This window comes from Ambystoma mexicanum, chromosome 9, assembly GCF_040938575.1.
Source record: "Ambystoma mexicanum isolate Mex_15411 chromosome 9, UKY_AmexF1_1, whole genome shotgun sequence".
Lineage (NCBI taxonomy): Eukaryota > Metazoa > Chordata > Amphibia > Caudata > Ambystomatidae > Ambystoma > Ambystoma mexicanum.
The window spans coordinates 1,330,189,026-1,330,212,171 of NC_090931.1; the positions used below are offsets into that span (position 1 = coordinate 1,330,189,026).

General features: G+C 46.2%; 1 protein-coding gene across 5 annotated transcripts in view; it reads right to left on the minus strand.

Annotated features, from left to right (window-relative positions):
* Positions 1–23,146, minus strand: part of GLI2 (GLI family zinc finger 2) — a 1,147,062-nt gene that overhangs the window by 176,302 nt on the left and 947,614 nt on the right. For all 5 annotated transcript variants that reach the window (XR_011274753.1, XM_069616740.1, XM_069616738.1 and 2 more), the window contains one exon: positions 16,882–16,987. Coding sequence is in view for 4 of the 5 variants with exons in the window: in XM_069616740.1 (XP_069472841.1) it covers positions 16,882–16,987 (106 nt within the window). In the remaining variant the exon portion in view is untranslated. The remainder of the gene's footprint in view (positions 1–16,881; positions 16,988–23,146) is intronic.

Genomic DNA, 23,146 nt, shown 5'->3' on the forward strand with positions numbered 1-23,146 from the left:
CCACACTGCAATGCTTTAGATATATTGACTGGTTGCCCTTTGGCAGGTAGCCGGTGAAAATGTTCATTAATATTGAGGCATGGTCTTATCTACGCTGACCCCAGCAACAAGGCAGTGTTTTTTGTATTCCGTGGTTGGTGGATCAGGACACAAGAGAGACTTAGGAATTGTTGCTACCATTCATATGTGGTCAGTGACTAACTGATCTCAAAGGAATACCCCAGTAACTGACTTCGGGCAGGCCCACAACCAAAAAGTGGCCCTGTGAGCATTTACACACCAGCACCAGACCGTGAGCAGACCTGCAGATGGCCTAGGCACTTAACAATCAAGAGGCAGAACTCTTCTCAGAATGTATACTTATGAAAGCCAAAATGTCCAGGCTGCAAGGCCATCCGTTGGGCTTCTTGCCCAAAAGGGTACACACTGCTCCTGGGTATGTATATGGAAATAAATCTTCCAGGCGCTATAGCATGATAAAATGGCCAACCTGAGGCTTTTAGGCCTCTCCGAGGCATCCAGTACTATGGACCTGGGAAACATAAGGATGTGTTATGCATATAGCGCTTTCGCCAAAGTACTTTACAAAGCACATATTTACATACAATATCACCCAACTGAAGTTGGTACTCATTTATCAACCGCGGAAGGATGAAAGGCTGAGTTAACCTTGCCGGGATTAGAACCTGCGACCTGCAGATCCCACACACACTGCAGACACAGGTCAAGCAAGGGGTACAATCGCCTTCTCTATGGGAGGATGTCTGTGCAATGGGTGGCGGCAGGTGGATCATTGCTTCTGCCAGTCCTTCATGAAATGCATTTCCAGCCTCTGAATCATCTCATGTTATCCTACACTATGTCACGTGCTAGTTGTGTGGTGCCTCCCTGCCATGGTTATGGATTGGAAGCAATGTAGGGTGAATAGCCCTTTGGCAGGCCGTCGTCTGAAGAAACTGGAAATAAAAAGAGCATTACATTGCACGCTGTTTTTGTAATTTCCATGTGCAATTATTAGCCAGGTGACTAGTGTAGTCACATTACAATAGCCGTAGTATGAAGTGTTAAGGCAACACGTGGAGTGCTGTGTCAGTGACTATGTGACACCTGAACCAAACTTTTCTTGAGACTCTGCCATATTTAAAGGGCCCATATGATCTTAGGGATTTGGATTCCGGATGTACACAAATCTACTTTCAGATCCACTTGTAGCTGCACGGCAGATGTGGAGTCCACCACATAAACGCCTGCCCATCTGACATCCCGGCATGGCTGAACGGCAGATGTGGAGTCCACCACACCGAGGCATGGCTTCACGTCAGACGTGGAGTCCACCACATAAACGCCTGCCCATCTGACATCCAGGCATGGCTGCACGGCAGATGTGGAGTCCACCACACCAAGGCATGGCTGCACATCAGACGTGGAGTCCACCACATAAACGCCTGCCCATCTGACATCCGGGCATGGCTGCACGGCAGATGTGGAGTCCACCACACCGAGGCATGGCTGCACGTCAGACGTGGAGTCCACCACATAAACGCCTGCCCATCTGACATCCAGGCATGGCTGCACGGCAAATGTGGAGTCCACCACACCAAGGCATGGCTGCACGTCAGACGTGGAGTCCACCACATAAACACCTGCCCATCTGACATCTAGGCATGGCTGCACGGTAGATGTGGAGTCCACCACATAAACGCCTGCCCATCTGACATTCAGGCATGGCTGCACGGTAGATGTGGAGTACACCACACCGAGGCATGGCTGCACGTCAGACATTGAGTCCACCACATAAACGCCTGCTCATCTGACATCCAGGCATGGCTGCACGGTAGATGTGGAGTCAACCACATAAACGCCGGCCCATCTGACTTCCAGGCATGGCTGCACGGTAGATGTGGAGTCCACCACATAAACACCTGCACATCTGACATCCCGGCATGGCTGCACGGTAGATGTGGAGCCCACCACATAAACGCCTGCCCATCTGACATTCAGGCATGGCTGCACGGTAGATCAACGCCTGCCCATATGACATCCTGGCATGGGTGAATTTCAAACCGCTTTCAATCAGTGGTTAAAAAAATCCAAGATCCTCCAAGAACACAGGTCTGCAACCTATAGCTCAACAGATCTTTTGGACTACAACTCCCCTTTGCCCTAGCCAGCATAGTCAATGGTGAGGGATCCTTAGGGTTAGAGTCCAAATCATCAAGAAGGTAAAAAGAGACCAATCCCATGGCCCACCTCTCAGCATCTTCAGAAATGCAGGAATTTAAATTAACAGGCTTTGCCAGATTACATGTCCCTGTCCCTATTAGGGGTGGGCTGGCCATGAGCTACCATGATGCCCTGTACCTGTGTTTACCAGGAAACAACACTTTTTAAATCTGCAATGAGATCTAAACCACACAGACTTGATAAGAAAAGCAAGGGCAAGATGGAGCACCTTCCCCATCATTGGTTGACAAGTCCAGACTGGTTGCTGGAAGTCCAAAGAGTCCAATTTCGAAACCATGCCACACGGAGGTCATGCCGCATCATATTGAATCTAGCATGTAGTGAGCACCGAAACATAGCATGATAGTAAAAATCCCACGGCAGAATCCTTTGGCAAGCCAGACCTGCGCTCCATCGGGATCAATGCATTGCTGGTGGTAAGATGTGGTGTGGCTAGGCTGGGCTTTATTAAAGAGCAACACTGTAGATTCAAGAGTTTGCTGGAGACACCATCTTCCAAATGATCAAGCAGAGGATTCAATTCAAGCCCCTCTATCCAACATTTAATTTCCTCATCAAACATGTGACGGCAAAGACCCTAACCAGGCCTCAAGCATATGGACACAGTAGATCAAGCATGCTACCTCAAGGAATCCAACCAGGGCTCAAGCATACGGACGCAGCAGATCAAGCATGCAACATCAAGGAATCCAACCAGGGCTCAAGCATACGGACGCAGCAGATCAAGCATGCAACATCAAGGAATCCAACCAGGCCTCAAGCATACGGGTGCAGGAGATCAAGCATGGTACATCAAGGAATCAAACCAGGCCTCAAGCATACGGGTGCAATGGATCAAGCATGCAACATCAAGGAATCCAACCAGGCCTCAGGCATATGGGTGCAATGGATCAAGCATGCAACATCAAGGAATCCAACCAGGCCTCAGGCATATGGGTGCAATGGATCAAGCATGCAACATCAAGGACTCCAACCAGGCCTCAAGCATACAGATGCAGTAGACCAAGCATGCTACATTAAGGAATCCAACCAGGCCTCAAGCATACGGACCCAGCAGATCAAGTATGCAACATCAAGGAATCCAACCAGGTCTCAGGCACATGGGCACAGTAGATCAAGCATACAACATCAAGGAATCCAACTAGGCCTCAAGCATACAGATGCAGCAGATCAAGCATGCTATATCAAGGAATCCAACAAGGCCTCATGCATATAGACACTGCAGATCAAGCATGCTACATCAAGGAATCGAACTAGGCCTCAAGCGTATGGACGCAGCAGATCAAGCATGCTACATCAAGGAATCCAACCAGGCCTCAAGCGTGTGGACGCAGCAGATCAAGCATGCCACATCAAGGAATCCACCCAGGCATAAAGCATACAGGTGCAGTAGACCAAGCATGCTACATCAAGGAATCCAACTAGACCTCATGCATACGGATGCAGCAGGTCAAGCATGCAACATCAAGGAATCCCACCAGGCCACAGGCATTTGGGCACAGCAGATCAAGCATTCTACATTAAGGAATCCAACCAGGCCTCAGGCATATGGGTGCAATGGATCAAGCATGCAACATCAAGGACTCCAACCAGGCCTCAAGCATACAGATGCAGTAGACCAAGCATGCTACATTAAGGAATCCAACCAGGCCTCAAGCATACGGACCCAGCAGATCAAGTATGCAACATCAAGGAATCCAACCAGGTCTCAGGCACATGGGCACAGTAGATCAAGCATACAACATCAAGGAATCCAACTAGGCCTCAAGCATACAGATGCAGCAGATCAAGCATGCTATATCAAGGAATCCAACAAGGCCTCATGCATATAGACGCTGCAGATCAAGCATGCTACATCAAGGAATCGAACTAGGCCTCAAGCGTATGGACGCAGCAGATCAAGCATGCTACATCAAGGAATCCAACCAGGCCTCAAGCGTGTGGACGCAGCAGATCAAGCATGCTACATCAAGGAATCCAACCAGGCCTCAAGCATACAGATGCAGCAGATCAAGCATGCTATATCAAGGAATCCAACAAGGCCTCAAGCGTATGGACGCAGCAGATCAAGCATGCCACATCAAGGAATCCACCCAGGCATAAAGCATACAGGTGCAGTAGACCAAGCATGCTACATCAAGGAATCCAACTAGACCTCATGCATACGGATGCAGCAGGTCAAGCATGCAACATCAAGGAATCCCACCAGGCCACAGGCATTTGGGCACAGCAGATCAAGCATTCTACATTAAGGAATCCAACCAGGCCTCAGGCATATGGACGCATCAGATCAAGCATGAAACATCAAGGAATCGAACCAGGCATCAAGCATATGGAAGCAAGCCTATTGTGACATGCAAAGCTACATAAGTGCCCACTGGTATAACTCAATCTCAGGGTCTAGTGGCAGGCTCGCAGTGACCTATAGGGCAATAGGGCAATGCCCAAACCAAAAACCCAAAATGCTGGTGTGAGCCACTTTTTTGGCCAATGTGGGCCAGCTTGATGAGTTACTTGACTATGTGACTAGTAGTCTTGACCAGGGTTGCTGGAAACATATTCTTTAAAATTCACATTTGGCTTCACATTTTATCAAAAAACTCTGCGTAGGGTACTATTCAAACTGTCTGTCACAAAAGGAATTAATTGCCATTTGCAACTGTGGGCCACTGTTTTAGTGCCCGAGAGAATGTTATGCCCCAGTCCGACCCAGTGTAGTGGGAGCTACTTTCCTATTCTGTGCTTATCAGAGCTTTAAGTGGGCAGGGGCTAGCCGGGTCGGAGCACTGGAAGGCTCCATAAAAGGACCCCGAGCCGGAACCCTGACAGGGCCCACCCCTGACTAGCCCCAGCCATGCTGACACCTGAGGCAGCGCTAAAGCATTGCACCAAGTGGCTCCTTGAATGAAAAGGCTGCCTGCTGGGTGTGAACTGGGGCACTCTGCTGTCGCACCTGTGGTGCGCCCAGCCCCTTCTTTTGTTTAAAAGGAGGGGCTGGGCACACCAAAGGTAATAATGCCAGTGCGCCCCAGCTCTGCTTCTGTTAGCAGCCCCCACCCCTTAGGCGAGAGGGGGGCTCTCGATAGGGGGCATGGCCTAAGCTTGCCATTAATAATCCCACTTAAAGCACTGGTGGTTATCCTGAATAGTGCACACCATCATTCCATCTCCTGCAGACCGAGTGGAAGGCAGCCGCCTTCATCTGAGCTGTGCAGTGACTGACAACAAACAGTGATGTATTGGATAAACTGCTGGGCATTTATTCTGTCGAAAGTGACTGCAAACCAGTGACTAGCCCTTAATTAGTAATGCGCCTACATTAAGATAGTTTGACTGTCGCAGGCCACGGTCATTACTGCTTAGGCAGCAATTCTGCTAAAGTGGTTAACTTGTGTGTTCTTAGCACTATTCTGTTAATGCCTGCGTTGCTGAAACATGCATGTGCGATTGCAACTTTCCTACAATCTGTAGTTGGGAAAACACTCCCGTTTCTAAAGGCCGGTTGTGTCACTTTCACATTATTTTCAGTTCCTGTTTTTATTGACTGAGCATTAAACACATGCACTCAGCAAGAGGAGGCTCTGCTCAAGTGTACGCAGGCTCGTTAACCCCTGTAATCCTTATCCCATAATGGGGGGTGCACCCGATAATTAACACAGCCCGTAAACATCGCTTAAAGCTGTGTAATCGCAGGGGTGGGAGCTCTCCGAGGGGGAGGCCTAAGTCCCCGAACCGAGGGAGCGCTTTGTGCCGTGTGCCCTCGAGCGAGGATGAGTTTAACTGGAAGAACAGGAGTGGGGGCGGGGGCCGAAAGAGTTCAGACTCAGTGGCATTTTGTGAACCATTGGATGGAAAAGTAAGCTGAATTAAACTTCGGAGATCTCACGGCGCCACCTTTCAGAAGAAAGAGGCAATCTAGTATGACCTTTCACTGATAACAAGATCTTGTGGCTACCTCAATATGCAGAACAGATGTCTTAAAATATCACCCGACGTTTGCAATCGCCCAACGTGAGGCATGGAGGCCCGTACCCCAAACATATTCATTAAAAAAATGTGGTCTCATATTTAGAATATCCTAAAACAATCTGGAAAAGACCCTGACTTTTCCATTCAAATGGAATAAGATCCCAAATGTAGCCTTGGCAAGTAGTAGGATTTTAGATGTTTGGCATAGTCTGTTTTACTAGTAGTAAGAGCGGGCAAACATCAGAGGCGCAGCCTGGATTGTCTAACAAGTGGGGCCTGAAGCCAATGTAGTTGGGCCCACCACAGTGACATTACCATCCGTAAATGCCCACACAGTGCTGCCGAGTGGGCATTTACAGATTTTGGGTGGGCATTGCCAGCTCAGGTCCTACCCTCTCTACGCCTCTGACATACATAGTGACAGCAGGTAAGCGCCATCAGATCCATCAATGATGCTCAATTTCCCCTGCCAGTCATAACACCATAGACCTGTTGCTCTTCAGATGTTTTGGACTACAACTCCCATGAGCCCTAGCCATCATATCCAATGGTGATCCATCACTGGAGTCATAGTCCAAAACATCTGGCGAGCGGCAGGTTGCAGACCACTGTCATAGGCTGTACTTGGTATCCAGCGGTTATATCGTGTTTACTTCTTGGTATCGGTCGTGGCATTGTGTTACTCGTGTTACCACCACAATCTTAATGGGGGCGGATTTATTCCAATACAACAGTGCTGGGATGGCTGTAGATCTCAATGTTTCCTATTGGAGCGACTTCATCTAGTTTAGGGTGAGTTTAGCCATGAAACCAGGGAAAGGTGCAACTGTCACCATTCCCTTTGGAAATCAAAAAACTGATGGCTGGAAGATGTTGAATTCATCCGAGCCACTGGCATGGTGCGGGCGACCGCTCATCCAAATCACTTGCTATTGTCGTCAGGCGGGCAAGCCAGCAATGGCGTTGGATGTGAAAATGGTCAATACAAACATATCCCCGGCCATATCGCCACGATAATTTCGACAGCAATAACATCCAAAGCAACAATTATCCCCAAGGAAACTTATTGTTGATGAGAGCCAAATTGCACATCTGACATATTCTAGGATCTATTATAACACCCAACGTTAGCATATTTGAGTTCCACAAGGTGGTCTTTCAAAACAAGGCATAGGGTTATTGTTGTTGTGGAAGTTTACTGGCATGATTGTATTATTGCCATGACAACAGTATTGCTAGCGGTGCTTTTATTGTTGATGGGCGTTATCATGGCATGGATACTGGGCCCTCGGTGGATGGAGAATGGGTGAAAATGCCCCCCTGCCCCTTTCATCGAGGTGAGCCGCCGCCCGTTTTCCTGCTCATCTGGGTGTGGAGGGCTGTGATGTTCCCCTGTCCCTTCTTTGTCACCCCCCTGAGTCCGTCTATGCTTATTTTTGCTATGTACCCCTTTCAAATGTCCTTGTAAAATCTGCCACCACTTACGTCCGATCTCCTGCAAATTAGCCCAGTGCTTCGGTCAACTTTTCGCGAGAGGAAGCCTGAAAATCGAGGTAGAATTCTCCCGGTTTTTGATTTTTAAGTGTGAGAACATAACGGAAGCCAGAGTAGTAATTGCATTGTCTAAAACCCAAGTCAGGCCAGGAGGATGGAGGAAGTGACTAGAGCATGGTTCTGCAAATATTGGCTCTCAAGAGGTTTAGGGGTAAACCTCCAGCGCCAGCCAGCATGATCATGAATGAGGGATCTTGGGAGTCGTAGTCCAAAACATCTGGCGAGCTACCGTTTGCCGACCCCTCCCCTTGGGGCACGTCCAAGGAAAACACAATATCTTCTGTTCAGGATACTGATGAGTCCCTGCAACTGCAAGTTGTATTTTAAACACAGTGCAACCTGTGGAACTGTTTGACTTCTGGACAGTTCTCCATTTAGGACGTTTGGTGGCGTTTTCTCGATGTAATAACGTCCAAACGTAATTCCCAACTAGCCTGGCCTCCCAGATCTTCGTTTTTTTCAATAAAAGCAGCACGCCTCTGCGAAGGCCTCAGGATTCTGAGTTTCTGCTGCATTCTGCTAGTAAACTTGTAAAAATGCGCCCAGATGCCTCAGGGCTCGGTGCGCTATATGAATGAAGAAATAAATAAATAAACCTGTGATCAGTACACCAGTGTGGAGTACACACTGGCCTTCGTAGCTGTCTGGTCCCCACAAGTGACCCCATTAGAGAGGCGTTAATTTACTGGCTCTGCAGGACACTCTGCAGGAAAGAAAAATGGCGGTGGCTTAGGTCTGGACCACAAACGGCAGTTTGTAGCCATCTGGTCCACACTAGAGAAATATCAGAGAGGTGCTCACTTTCCTGGCTCTGCAGGACGCTCTGCTGAGAAGGAAAATGTTGGTGGGGTTGGGTGTCTTAGGCGTCGAGAGGCATTCACTTTCTTGGATCTTGGCAGGACACCCTGTGGAGAGGAGAAAAGGTGGAGCGCTTCGGTGTCAAAAGGCATTCACTTTCCTGGCTCTCTGCAGGACACTCTGTGACGAAGGGACATGGGGTGGGGTTGGGTGTCTTAGGCGTCGAGAGGCATTCTCTTTCTTGGATGGACACCTTGTGGAGAGGAGAAAAGGTGGAGCGCTTCGGTGTCAAAAGGCATTCACTTTCCTGGCTCTCTGCAGGACACTCTGTGACGAAGAGACATGGGGTGGGGTTGGGTGCAGAGAGGTAGGTTCGGATGGGATGGCCCCACGCCTAAAGTATTGTTCCTCAGTTGAACACGTGAAGTTCCCCACCTATGTTGCCTTGCTCCAGGCATTACATTGCTGCCTGATGTTTTTGCTTACGTTCGTGCCAGACCCTGGCCTGACCCGAGGAAATGTGGCTTCGGACAACACTGGCGCTCATTCTGTCTTCACAAGCGCACAAGCCCACTCAAAGGTCCAATTGAAAAACGGCCATTTGTGCAAATATTGTTTCCACTCACCAACCGATCCCCAGTATAGGCTTTAGAGTGGAGCCTTGAGAGAAGCACACTTCTCGCCTGAATTTTGGGGAGCCCCGCACCCTAGTTACAGATGTTTTATAGGAACCCCCGAGGATCCCACATCTGCTTTGGCACCCTTGTCTCAAGCTCTCTCAGAAAGCAAGTCTTCCCAAGGTTAGCGATGCCAGGGCCGGGCCATGAAGTCTGGGCTTCTGGATTGTGGTCTTATTTAGGGGTGTCCTGAAGGTCGGAGTCTAACAGATTTTTGGACGAAGCTGGGACAAAATGCAGATGTTCAGCCACTGCTAATGATTATATGTTTACCTAGTGTACGGAGATTACAATTCAAATTTAGAATTTACATCACAAATTTGTATTCAAAATTCTAACTCAAACACTTGTTTGTTGATAACTCACTATTACTGGCCTCGGTAGTTTAATAGCCTAACTGCTGATGGTAAAATCAAGAGCACTATTGACTTTTCCTGTTGTTTATAAATGTGCTTATAAAGTTTAGAAGTTTAATTATGAAAATCAACTATTTGTCTCGATTATAAGCTAAGTACGTGAAAACCAGCTTCTGGTGCCCGGAAGAAACAGGTACAACACAAGCTCCTTTATACAGAGCCTTTGTGAATACTGCATGCCAGATAAGAAAATATCCCTGATAACAGAATGCGGCCTAGTGAATACTGCATGCCAGATAAGAAAATATCCCTGATAATAGAATGTGGCTTAGTGAATACTGCATGCCAGATAAGAAAATATCCCTGATAACAGAATGTGGCCTAGTGAATACTGCATGCCAGATAAGAAAATATCCCTGATAACAGAATGTGGCCTAGTGAATACTGCATGCCAGATAAGAAAATATCCCTGATAATAGAATGTGGCTTAGTGAATACTGCATGCCAGATAAGAAAATATCCCTGATAATAGAATGTGGCCTAGTGAATACTGCATGCCAGATAAGAAAATATCCCTGATAACAGAATGTGGCCTAGTGAATACTGCATGCCAGATAAGAAAATATCCCTGATAATAGAATGTGGCTTAGTGAATACTGCATGCCAGATAAGAAAATATCCCTGATAATAGAATGTGGCTTAGTGAATACTGCATGCCAGATAAGAAAATATCTTTATAACACAATGTGGCCTAGTGAATACTGCATGCCAGATAAGCAAATAACCCTCATAACAGATGTGGGCTAGTGAATACTGCATGCCAGATAAGAAAATACCCCTCATAACAGAATGCGGCCTAGTGAATACTGCATGCCAGATAAGAAAATACCCCTCATAACAGAATGCGGCCTAGTGAATACTGCATGCCAGATAATAAAATACCCCTCATAACAGAATGTTGGCTAGTGAATACTGCATGCCAGATAATAAAATACCCCTCATAACAGAATGTTGGCTAGTGAATACTGCATGCCAGATAATAAAATACCCCTCATAACAGAATGTTGGCTAGTGAATACTGCATGCCAGATAAGCAAATACCCCTCATAACAGATGTGGGCTAGTGAATACTGCATGCCAGATAATAAAATGTCCCTCATAACAGAATGTTGGCTAGTGAATACTGCATGCCAGATAAGAAAATACCCCTCATAACAGAATGTTGGCTAGTGAATACTGCATGACAGATAAGAAAATATCCCTGATAACAGAATGCGGCCTAGTGAATACTGCATGCCAGATAAGAAAATATCCCTGATAACAGAATGCGGCCTAGTGAATACTGCATGCCAGATAAGAAAATATCCCTGATAACAGAATGCGGCCTAGTGAATACTGCATGCCAGATAAGAAAATATCCCTCATAACAGAATGTTGGCTAGTGAATACTGCATGCCAGATATGAAAATGTCCCTCATGTAAGAATGTGGCCTGGTTAATACAGCATGCCAGATAACAGATCCCTGCTCTAATTAACACGTTAGGACGCGGAATATGTGGTTATCTTGCTCGGTTTGCTATCTTATCTGGCACCTTGCCTCAATTAATTGAGCTTTTCCTGGTGAACCAAATATCGCTTAAAAGAGCTTTTGCTCCGTGTTGCTCTCGAGAGTGAACTGAGTGTGAGAAACCTGTGAGCTTCTGGGCAGCACAAAAGCACACACTGCTGCACTTTCGCTCTTCATGCACTGGCAGGCATGATCACTGTGGTTCCCCCAGAAGTAAAAAGCACATAAGAATGGATGGCGCTGCACATGTTCACTCATGAGCAATCCCTTTGTAAAGGCCCTCCTGTGCTTATCTGTGCCACTAGAGTGATATCATAATCCAGGCTCATCCTCGGGTTCTGCCCGAAACACTGTGCAGCTCCCTACATATGTACACAGCTGGCCTTTTCATTTGTGTCTTAATTCTAATCACCTGGAAAAGTGCTGTTTTCCTGGACAGCCAGGGTTCATACCAGCAATGCAAATCTTCCCAACGCATGTTATGTTATGAGAATGTACAGAGCGCACACACGTACACCCGGAGGAAACTTGGTGATTAAATCCAGGGGCAGTAGAAAGAAGACTCTAGAACAAGTGGGTCTGTATAAAGTGCATACCACATATTGCGCTGTCTCTAGGAAACTAATATATAGCAGTTGTTGTCGCCTAACTAATTGGCACTCCTTTTATCGAATTTCAAAGGTTGAGGTATGATGAGCAACCAGTGGGTATTTGAACAGATGCATAGCCCACTGAGCTGTCTAGTAGACATTGGCTGATTGCGCACATATGCGTCCTTCAGGCCTAACGCAGCCAGAGCCCAGTCTGGGTGTCCACCCACCAGGCTGCACACAACAAACTGATATCTCCAGCACCAGACCTACCGCTAGGATGCAGCCACCATCCGGCAAATACATCAGCTGCACATATATCTGGTGCACCCACGCACCCAACGACACTATCTCTCTCTACTGACCAGAACTACGGTTCCCGAGGGCGTTCAACCTACCAGCGCTTTGAGGTCATGCTAATGATATATAGAGCGCTATATAAATGCCAAGTAACATAACATTTATAACACGCTTAATATCAAGAGATTTCTAAGCGCGGACCGGGGATCGAACATGTGTTGCTCTGCATCCTCTTGCCCCTGAGCTATCCTCCTGACTCAACAAGACTGTTCTTTCTGTATAAAACCCCAGAAACAAGCTGGAATCTTGTTTTTGTTCACCTATCAGACCTTCACCACAGCTTCCACATCTGCTCCCTAAAAGTAGGACCCCACCCTCAATGAACTAAGAAAAATGCTCCTATGGGGAATAAGGGCTACAGAAAAGTCACACGAAATCAGCGAATCAATCAGCCTCCCGAATAAAGGTCGAGGGCTGGTGACTGCAGTGCTTCCATTATTTATTCTGCAGCTCTATCAGTTCTTAGTGTGCTGCAATAATTGTTCACTCCACAGCGCCATGAAACCTTTGTGGTGATCATGTTGCGCTTTATGAATTTGCACATGTGACGTCTGGCTGGGAGTGTGTGCTGGTTCTTATAGAAGAGAAACACAGCAATGTATAGAGCAGGGCAACAGTGCGAGCTTTGCATATCACACCAGGGATCCCATAAGCAGGACAGAACCTTCAGAAACATTAGTGTCTGGATTGGGTTCTGCCCTATTAGGCCCCAGAAGACATAAGAGGAGATTTGGAGATCATCTATGCTTCCTTAAGGATACCGATCATTTAAGCCAGGAAACTGCACCCTTTGGCGCTGTAAAAGTTGTGAACTACAACTCCCATAAACCCTTGCCATCACATTAAACGGTTAGACCCCTGATGTGAAGGGATGTATTAATTTGAGGGACAAAAATGACACCATATCGAGGGTGGGCTGAGAAATATCTTACATGGTCTCAGAAAATATGTGCTTCTGGTTTCTAATCTAGATGGTTCCATCTTCGCCACTTTATTTATTTAGTGCGAAGACAAGCAAGCCTGGAAGCATCAGAGCACTCACAGATCAATAGAAAAATGGCCACATTTTGGGCCCGATTCATGGAATTATCTGCGCAAAAAAATAGGATTTGGCGTGCCAAACTGCGTGCAAAATCCTGTTTGTCGATTCATGGAATCGACTGCACTGCACCTTTTTGTACTATGCAAGGACTTCGCACAGGCTCGGCACATCACTGCGCGAGACCAAGTAACTTGCGCGAGACACCCCGCAGAGCATGGGCGTGGCTTGCAGAGAGGGCAGTGTAGGGTGTGGAACACGGAAAATGAGGAAGTACAAGGCTAAAAGTGGGCGTTACGAGGGACAGCCCGCAGAAAGTCCACCGCATGCCCACTATTGCATGGAACGATATGTATTTATGGATCTGAGCATGCCACGTCTCGGCAGGGAAATGGCCATGCAAAGCCCTCATAGTATCCACCAACCGGAGGCAGGCATGCAGACACTTGCGGCTAGAATTACTACACAAAGGTAAGATCAGGAGTCGGATTTAGGAGTGAGGGTACACAGTTGTGGTTTCCATCTAACTTAGGGGTGCATGTACACAGTGTAGTGGGGTGCAGGTACGGTTTATGGGGATTCACATGCAGATTTGCATAGTTTTACCTGAGTTACGATAAATCGTACGCATGTTGTCGGGGTGCCGGTAATAACTACGGAGGACCCCGCATACGGTCCCTGAGATGCAGGCCTGCTTGCCGGGGACTCCACACACTTGTTTGATGGTTGAATATATTCGTACCCGCGGGAGCATGCAAAGGTAGCTGTTCTGGCTGTTTTTGCTTTGCGTGGGGGCGTGCTGTTCCAGATGCGACTTGTGTATACGGTTAATTTGCAAAAACAAATCCATGCATACATGGAGCGCGCAGGCTCGTGCAGTGTCGTTCTCGGCGCACGGCCTTTGCAGGATAAATGCGCACGTTTCCATGAATCGGGTCTTTCGTATTTTCAAATCTGCTCAAAATAACTTTCCAAATGACGCGTGCAACTGGTTGAATTCTGCGTTTCCCTTGTCCAGCCCTTGGTTTCCTCAATAGGAAACTTGAAGCAAGAAGAGGAATGTGCAGGTGTTTGCATGAGAAAGCCATGAGGGTCAGGTCAGCTGTGACGCGAAAAACACCAGGGGCCACATTAGTTAAGATTTGCACGAGTGCTAAAGGAATGGAGCAGACAGGTTCTGTCACTATACGTATTATCAAAAAGTTTGCACAAGGGCTAAACATGAATCCGACTATTTGCGTACTGTCTGCTGCACAAAATTAAAAGAAACAGGTTTACTAAATGTATGTTTCCATTAGAAAGCACACATAGCAAAGAAAGTAACCCGTTTCATTTTTGCCCTCATGAAAACATTATTAGATAATAAGGATTGGGGCTGCCCCTGTTTGCGCCACTGCGTGTTATCTAAGCGCAACATTTGCGCTAAATTATTTGCTCCATTTTTTGGCACCAGGGCAACATTTTCATCATCTGGCTCACATTTGAATCCTGGCTTCTCCTTTTGACCAAATGTGTAATCCGAGGCAACCCGCGCCGCGTCATTTCCCTCCGCTTTTTTCTTTTACGTTTGACAAAACTAGACGTGGTTAGAAAAGAAACATACACAGTCTTGACATTTAAGTAAACATTGGGCCAGTACAGCACTGGTGAACCACTGCAGAACCAGTACCTTGCTCTGTAAGAACCAGCGACCAATGCACCCTCGAAAACAAAGAAATGGTCTATTGTGTGTCTCTAGAATGGCCATAAAATAAAAAGTTGTGACAACTAGATTTTGCAATCAGTGATGCTCGATGATGATTTTGCAATCAGTGCTGCTCGATGATTTGGTGAGAAGCAGTTGCTCTTCCAACCCCCCCCGTTAGTCTCAGATATGATATGACAGTACATTTATATAGCCCCTTTACACAATGTGTTCCAAAGCGCTTCAGAGATGCCTAGTTTCCCTCTTTTCCATTGAACTCCTGAGAAGCCATCCTAGTCTCCCCTGGTACTTTGCTGACGAGCACCCTAGTGTGTTTGCTAAATGCATGTGTGCAGCTTCTCTTCTTCCCTGGATACAGGCTTACTGTTAGGTGCACACTTCCATTTGCGGTTGCACACATTACTAAACATGCAAAGAATCTTTGCCCAGAGGTGTACAGCCTTCTGTGCAAAATGCACCAGGTGACGGCAAACATGGAAGACAGTCTCCTAAATGCACAATGTTTATATCTTCTGCTGCAAGTTCCATAATGTGCGTTAGTCATACCAAGTCTGGGTGATGCACTCTTCCCTCCACCGCTGCTAGCCTAGGAAGCAGGGGGTCCACATTGCACACCCCGGGTCTTCCTATCACAGACCCATTGCGAAGCCTGCATGACCAGGCCACCTACAGCAGAGGGCAGAGGGCAGGCCAATCAGGGTGGACCTCTCTTTTCACAAACCACTGAACTTCTCCAAAATGAAATCCCAGAAGGACCACCCCTCTAGACCAGCCCAAGTTTAGGAATCTCAGCTTCACGTGTGAGGGGCCAGGGCACATATAGCAAACACGGCTCCGCATGCGGAAAACGTAGCTAGGCAGACGGAGCGGAACTCCATGCGCAAGAACCCAACCTCCACACACGGCTACATTTGCTAGATCGAAGAACCAAAACTTCATGCCTGATGAATCTTGCTAAGGTGGAACAGAAGACAGCCACAAAAGACCAACACAGCACTGGCACAACCACAATGCCGGCATCCATGCTACCTAACACTCCCTGCTTCACGGGGCTATTTTCGCCCGTCAAGAGCAGCAACACAATTGCAGCATGAGTTCACGGCGCATGTGTGTGTGTGAACTCGTTACCATAAAGGTCAGAGGTCATTCGTCATGTTCATTAGCTACAATGATACAAAAGAAATCGCTTATTCCCACATTTCGAACCCCCGTGACAGCGTCTTTCACCAGGAATTACTCATTCATAAAAGCAATCAATGATTCGATGATGAAAGTCTTTTCACTGCTCATAACCCAGTCTACCATATATTTATATACACACAAGTAGAAATGTTTGCGTGTGTGTGTTTATAAATAAACACACACACGTAAACAACTATCAGGCCAAATCATTACGTTAAGGATCTGTAAACGTCCAGTATGGTCAAACAAACACCCGGACATTTGTTTCTGAATAAAGTGCCAAGTGAAAAACGTGCATTTATTTGTATGGCAATGGTTAAAATTGTTTAACTCATAAGTTCATCATATGGCCATGGACAAAGGAAAAACATCACATGTAAATGTAAAAGTTTGACAGATGTTCCGTCCTCTTACTGGACTTCCTCAGGCTAATATCATGATATATATTAATACACATACACACATTTCTACTTGTTAAATGAAAAGTGACACTGTCACATTGTCACACTTTGTACTCGTGCACCGATTAGGAAACATTGTAGTTAAAGAGTTATGTAACTTTGAATGGCTTCAGGAGTTTTAAGATGGATAAGAAAGCCGTCTAGAGAATTTACTAAACAAGACTAGAACTCCGAAAACTCTCCAGCGCCCTGTCCTTAGAAAAACAGATATTTTTTTTTGTCTCTAGGTTATACTTTTTTGGGTCAGCCACAAAACACTGAAATATGCCAGCCTATCAAACGCTACAAAACATGGGGCGACAGCAAATACTTTAACCAATTTGTAAATTGACGATCATCCCAGGAAGCTTATAAAGAAAGACAAGAAGATACACTTACCCGTGGATGGCGTGGATGGCGTGCGGCTCGTAATGGTATCTCCCTTCCTGGTGACGCATATCGATCGGCAAGGGTGCATGGAAGGCCGGGAAAAGGTGAGGAGGCACTGCGGAAAGAGGAGGGGAAAGCACAAAAGAGGGACTTCAAAAACAGGATATCTTCGCCAGCCTTCTTTAAAACATTTTCAAAGGGAATAAAGCTCCATGAATTTCAGAAGCAGTAACACACCCGCCAAGGGGAGCCTCATGATGATCTGCGATATCACAGGCTCGCACCGGGTGCAGCCGGGATAAATAAGTAATCAAAGTCACTTGCAGGGCTCCTACATCTTGCACATAAAAGATCTCCAGCCGTGGGTTTTTTTCTTCTTTTTGACACAGACAAGCAGCCGGCTGCTCTTTGAACTTGAGAGATTGCAAAGGGAGCAAGGCGGGAAAAGAGAATCACAGCTGGTGAGATGTCGAAATGAAATGGAGGGGACGGGTGAATCCTTCGTCCTGCCCCGATCCCGCCGCTGCCACCATTCACGTCGCCATCCAGGACCTTCTCCACCATCACATCCTATGTGCTTATGACCTGTGCTTGCACACATCAGGCACTGAGGAGGGGATGAGTTGCCGAAACCTGTGATATCAGGGCTGCGTCACTACTCGGAGGAAGCTCGCTGAGCAGTCGGAGGCTCGGGGTGTGAGAAATTGCCCTAAATTGCTCTCACTTGTCACTGTCCGCTGTCCGATCTCTTGTTCATTAGGGGAGCTATTGTGTCTAGGTGGACAAAGAAATGGACTGGAAAAACAGTTCACTTTGGAAGGCAAGGAACACCTAAACTGGCTGCAATATTTATGCATGAATCAAAATGTCTTTGCAATATTCATGCATGCACTGGGATTTAGACGGCTAATTTAGGACTAAGAATACAAATTAGCACAGGTCTAAGCAGCGGCTCTGCAGTGCCACCTAAATGGTCTGTATTTGACTGAATCCACATTCATACGGTCCCACTTTTTGATTAAAGAAAGACAGTAGAATATTAAACATTGAATAGGTTCTGTTAATGAAAGAGTCGGACTGGATGAACATCTCAACAATAGGATACAAGGGCCTCTGAGTGCCATTTTGGATCATAGTTCGAGTCCTTGTACTACTCAGAGAAAATCCTCAAGGGCTGAATCTTGTCGGCCACTTAGAATGGCCATGATTAATATTAATGAGATACACCTAAACACAATGCTTTTAATTTGCATATTCGGCATATTGAAAAGTTGACAGGGTGCGGCTGTTGCCCCCATCTTGGTCCTAAACTAATCTGTATACTTTGCTATTTGACTAACTCAAGGGACACACAACACTCTTTTCAGTATTTGCATACTTATTTCATGTATTTAGAGAACATGAGCAGATGGCCCTGTGTGTGACAGACATATATAGCGTAAACGTGAAACCTTGGGTGCGTGGAAAATTAAGTTAAAATGTTTCCCAATTTATCAGCAAGTAAATCTTTCCTTGCCAAGGTAGAGGGACAGAAATTGATTTCAGTGCTCGAGAAACTAATTTCTACTTTTCAGATCGAGGGTCTACTTGAGGGCAAACACATGTCTTTGACAGGAAATAGCTCTCTCCGAAAGGGAAAGGCAAATCGCATGGATCAGGGTTTTTTAAAAGCAGACTCGCAATTTTTTTATTAGAGGACCCCGCATGAGAAAGCAGAATGCATCAAAGTCATCTAAGCACCCGGGGTCAAGTTGTACATAAGAACGTGTTAATGCAACAACAACAAAAATCTTTATCAACTAAGGACGTCATTGAAGCTATCTGCTCGGAAGAAAATACACTTTCAAAGACAATTTTGGTTGATCAATAACATAACACAAGTTCACCTCAAGAATTAGAGGCTTTCAATGGGAGAATATAAGATGCAGGTTTAAGGTTTCTTCAATGTTCTCAGGAAAAAATAATCAGTTTCATTTTCATCAGCGGCATAGCAAAGAAAGCCAGACTACTGGAACTCACGGTCTACAATGTCATGTTAACTGAATTTGGGAATTCCGACTTTCGGATTACAATGTTTCCTCTTTTTAAGGCACACGTCTGGTTTATTTCCCATGACCTTCTTATACAAATTGAAGTAAACCATTTGTGTTTACAGTTCATTGGGGCACTGCATTGCCCAAACACGTTTGGTGATTGCAGGCGTAAGTAAACGGTTGACCAACGCGTGGGAGCGTGGGAGTACATTGGCTATGGACCTCTTAATGTCCTGTAGATAAAAATAAATCAGGCAGCACCTGTCTCACTTTCCGTGTGCAGGTTAAGACTTTCCATCCAAGTAGTCGCCCAGTTTCTATATACTTATTTATTTATTTGCATTTCTAATTTTTAAAGCGCTCACACAGCCCTGGGGCATCAAGGCGTTGTTACAGGAATATGTCTTAGTTGCATATTTATATCGCGCTTCATACCCAGAGGTTGCCAAGCGTGGAACCGCGGTTCGAACCCATGTTGCTTTGTGTCGTCTTTTTTTCCAAGGCGAGCACGTTGCTGCTGAGCTATCACCCCGGGACAATGACTGCTCATTCCCCATTCGAGCATGAATTCCTCAGTCCGCCCCATGATCCTTGTGTGCACAACATTCGTTTCCCAACACATCCTGGTTCCCTGTGTCCCACAATGGCAGTGGCACTGCTGTCACATCCTGCCCATTATTGCTTAATGCCATTGCTTTGACCACCTGCCAGCCCCATTCCTTAAGGGCGTGATGTGACAGAAAGTAGGATTCCTTGAGATCCGAGAGAAACACATGTTCAAGTGTTGGCACTGCCTGGAGAATAAGCCTGGCCGCTGACATCTGGTCATTAAGGCAAGTGGCAAGCAGAAGAAATGGTAATTCTGCCACCACTTCAGCGGTGACACCGCAGCCTGTTGCCAACACTTCAGAACAAGTGGATACTCAAAGGATAATAAGAACTTGTTTTTTTATATAGTGCTAGCGGTCCCCATCTTACGGCTTTGTGGCACTATAAACAATGGGTATGTAACTATTGACCAACTCATTGAAACTCATTTTAATGACCTCTCAGGGATCAATGGCTGAGTTTAAATCGCTGGGATCCAGACCAGGGAGTTTGGAAATGTGCATAGATTCCTACAGTAGATCCTTCAACCCATTGACCTATAGATTTTCATTTTGTTTTAACACAGAACTGTCTCGCTGAGCTTTTGCAGGCAACACGAAGGCAGGATCATGGGTAAGCCACAGTGATCCGCCCACCTTCTCCATTGGCCGCCCATGGATGACTAAAGGTAGTTCATCGGAACTTTGGCACGGTTTTCCCTGGGAAGATACTGTGTTAAGGGCGTGCGGGTTTGTTCTGAATTCCCATAAAGGAATCATTGTAGGCTCCGCCCACTCCCGCAGTTAAGCTGCGGCTCAAATGCATGCATGCTGTCAGCAAGACACCGGCCATGTTCCCTCCTTCTCCAGCACTGCTTTGTCCCCAATGCTGTAATGTGCTTTCAAAGGTGCAATGCGTGAAGGTGGTGATGCAGCTCGGTGGGTTAATGAACCTGTTGGAGCAGATACGGAAAACCTGTAGGGCACAGGTAAAGAATCCTAGTGACTTGGTGTAATCCTTTCAGGGTCAATGTAAAGAGCACCCACTATTCCACTGACATTGAGTGATAGTAACAGCGCTGTATAAAACAGGAAAATATTACTGGAAAATGCCATGCAGGCACCATAAACAAAACACGTTTATATTAGTTTCAAAAAGTTTCTCTATTTTGTAGAAACAAATCCTAGGGTAGGCGATGCCAACGCTCTGAAATTGTTACTATGCATCGTGCTCCGTTGTTTTATTAATCAGTGTCATTACGCAAACACCTGAGATCTAAAGTAATCCACGTTTGTACTGATAGTTAGCGAGAGATTATTATTATTGTTTTATCTGAAAGCTAGATACAGGTGGGGCGGAGTGATACATTTTTCAGACCCTCCAGGATATCGCGGCATAAAATGGAATATTTTGCGGCATTAAATTAAACACATTTTGTGGCCCAACAGCATTTTTGCGGCACATTTTCTATTCACAGGAGGGTGGAAGATTGACAGGTCGCAAGAAAGAGGCAGTCTGTGAGGCTGGAAGAAAGCCAGGCTGTCATTATTCACACCTTTTGTACTAGTTTAATAGAGAGTCCCACATGTCCCTGGCTTGATAGAACAGTGTTTGTTTTGCTCTACTTTTTGGGTTGAATGTAGATGCCTATTTAATACTATTAACTTTATTGACCATTATCAGTTGTAATGGTGGCAATGTTCTCCCCTCTATGTTCAAGAATCCTGCAAACACCCCACGCATCAACATCCCTCATACTCAACAATTCCCCATCACACCTTACACTCCCAAACCTCTCACACTGCCAGTCATGTGCATACGGAAATGATCCGCCAGAACGCAAAGCCAAAACTCACTCTCCAGTCCCTGCCACACTCCCAACCATGCTCCCAATTCACACCTTACTCCCTCTAGTTCCTCTTGCAATCTACAGTCCTACATTCTTTCTCCCTCCTTCTGCATCCTGTATCCTTTCTCCCATTCTATCGCACTCTTCCCCATCCTTCCTCCCAACCTGCAGCTCAGTGCCTCTTTCCAGCCTCTGCTCTCTGGCCCACTGTTGCACCTCTCGTCTACAACTCCCTCTCTGCTCTCTTGCCCACTGCTGTCCCCTCTCGCCCACTGCTCTACCTCTGCTTTCTTCCCCATCGGACCCATTACTCCGCCTCGCTCTCCTTTCCCCCTCGTATTGTGACTATTTTTACATATTTCAAAAATGTACATATTGTGCCAGTTCCTCAAAAAGTGGGGCAACGAAAAATAGAGCAGAGAATGCGCTAGTTTAGATGCCCTATTTTTGGAAATGCGCAAGGTTCCCTTATCTTCAAAGGAGACCTGCGCCTTTCCAGGGTGCTGAGCCGAGCGCAAATGATGCGCTGGCCAGCTGCGTTGAAAACAGAGTCTGGAGCGCTCTCCTGACACTAATCTTATACAGACTCCCACACCCAAGTAGGTGCTGGGGGGCGCATTTCATGGTTATGGGCCCATAAAGTCCTTCTCACTATAAAATGTAGTACAAAAAAAATTTCTATCCCTGTTTGAGGAATAGAAATGCAAGTGTGACGGCAGTGGGCCACACCTCTGCTGTCACACTTTAAAAAAAATGCATGACAGGCTCAGCAAAGACCAGGTCATGCAATGTGCACCCCCTGTGCCTATTCCAAACAGGCACGTGGGATGAACTTATTTTTCTCCCTATTTAAGAGCACATCCTGTTTATTAATTCAGAAAGCGCTTTTAAATGTGCAGAAACACCCCCTGATTTGCACAATGGTGCAAAGTGGTGAAAACGGCCTTCTGAAGGGGCTCATGTAGGATGCGCCCATTCAGATGCCCTTTGTGGATTGTGCTGCTCCTTTTTGTGACGCACTTCATGAGATGTGTTAGCGCACCTCATACCTTGCGCCAAAAGAAGTTTTGTAAAGCTGGCCTTTTGTCATCTATTAAAAAAACGAGTGTTTTTGCAAAAACGCCAATTTTCGCTGGTGTTTTTGCAAAAAAAGCCTGTCTCGCATTGTTTTAAAAAGCAGCGGTTTTTTGAAGCATTTTGCGCGATCGCAAAATTGTGGTAAACTGGAGGATCTGATTTTTTGTTTGGGCTATTAGGTGGTGCTTAAGTGCAATTTATACGCCTAAAGTATTGCATTGGAGTACAGGTCGGAGGGAGATGACCTGTAAAGAGGGACACAAAGCTCGGGGATGTTGTTTGGTAATTTACCCACCCATTGCCTCCCCAGGGCCATGCAAATAATTATGGCCATTCCACTCACTGTCTGTTCCTTCCGACCTAAAACACGTCCTGCTGAGTTCACAATATCAAGCAGTAGCATCAAACTTAGTCATGGCAGTATTTTTGCTAAGCAATCTGCTGAGCGCCAATGGCTTAATTGCAGCTGAAAGTGGCTACTGGTATAATACAAATGTCTTAACTAAGTGTGCCTTCAGCCACTTCATTCATCTCTCTTCCAAGCACTGATGTCCTGTTAAAAATGAGCGACAAGGGCAGCATTTTTGGCGTGTTGTATTCTACAGGTATTTGCCTGGTACTGACATCATATGCCCAGGTACACGCTCCATTTTCCAGCTGTTGCGTTCTTATTTCCGGGTACTTACTTTACAACAGGGCTTAGCAAATGCCTATCCCATGCCTAAAC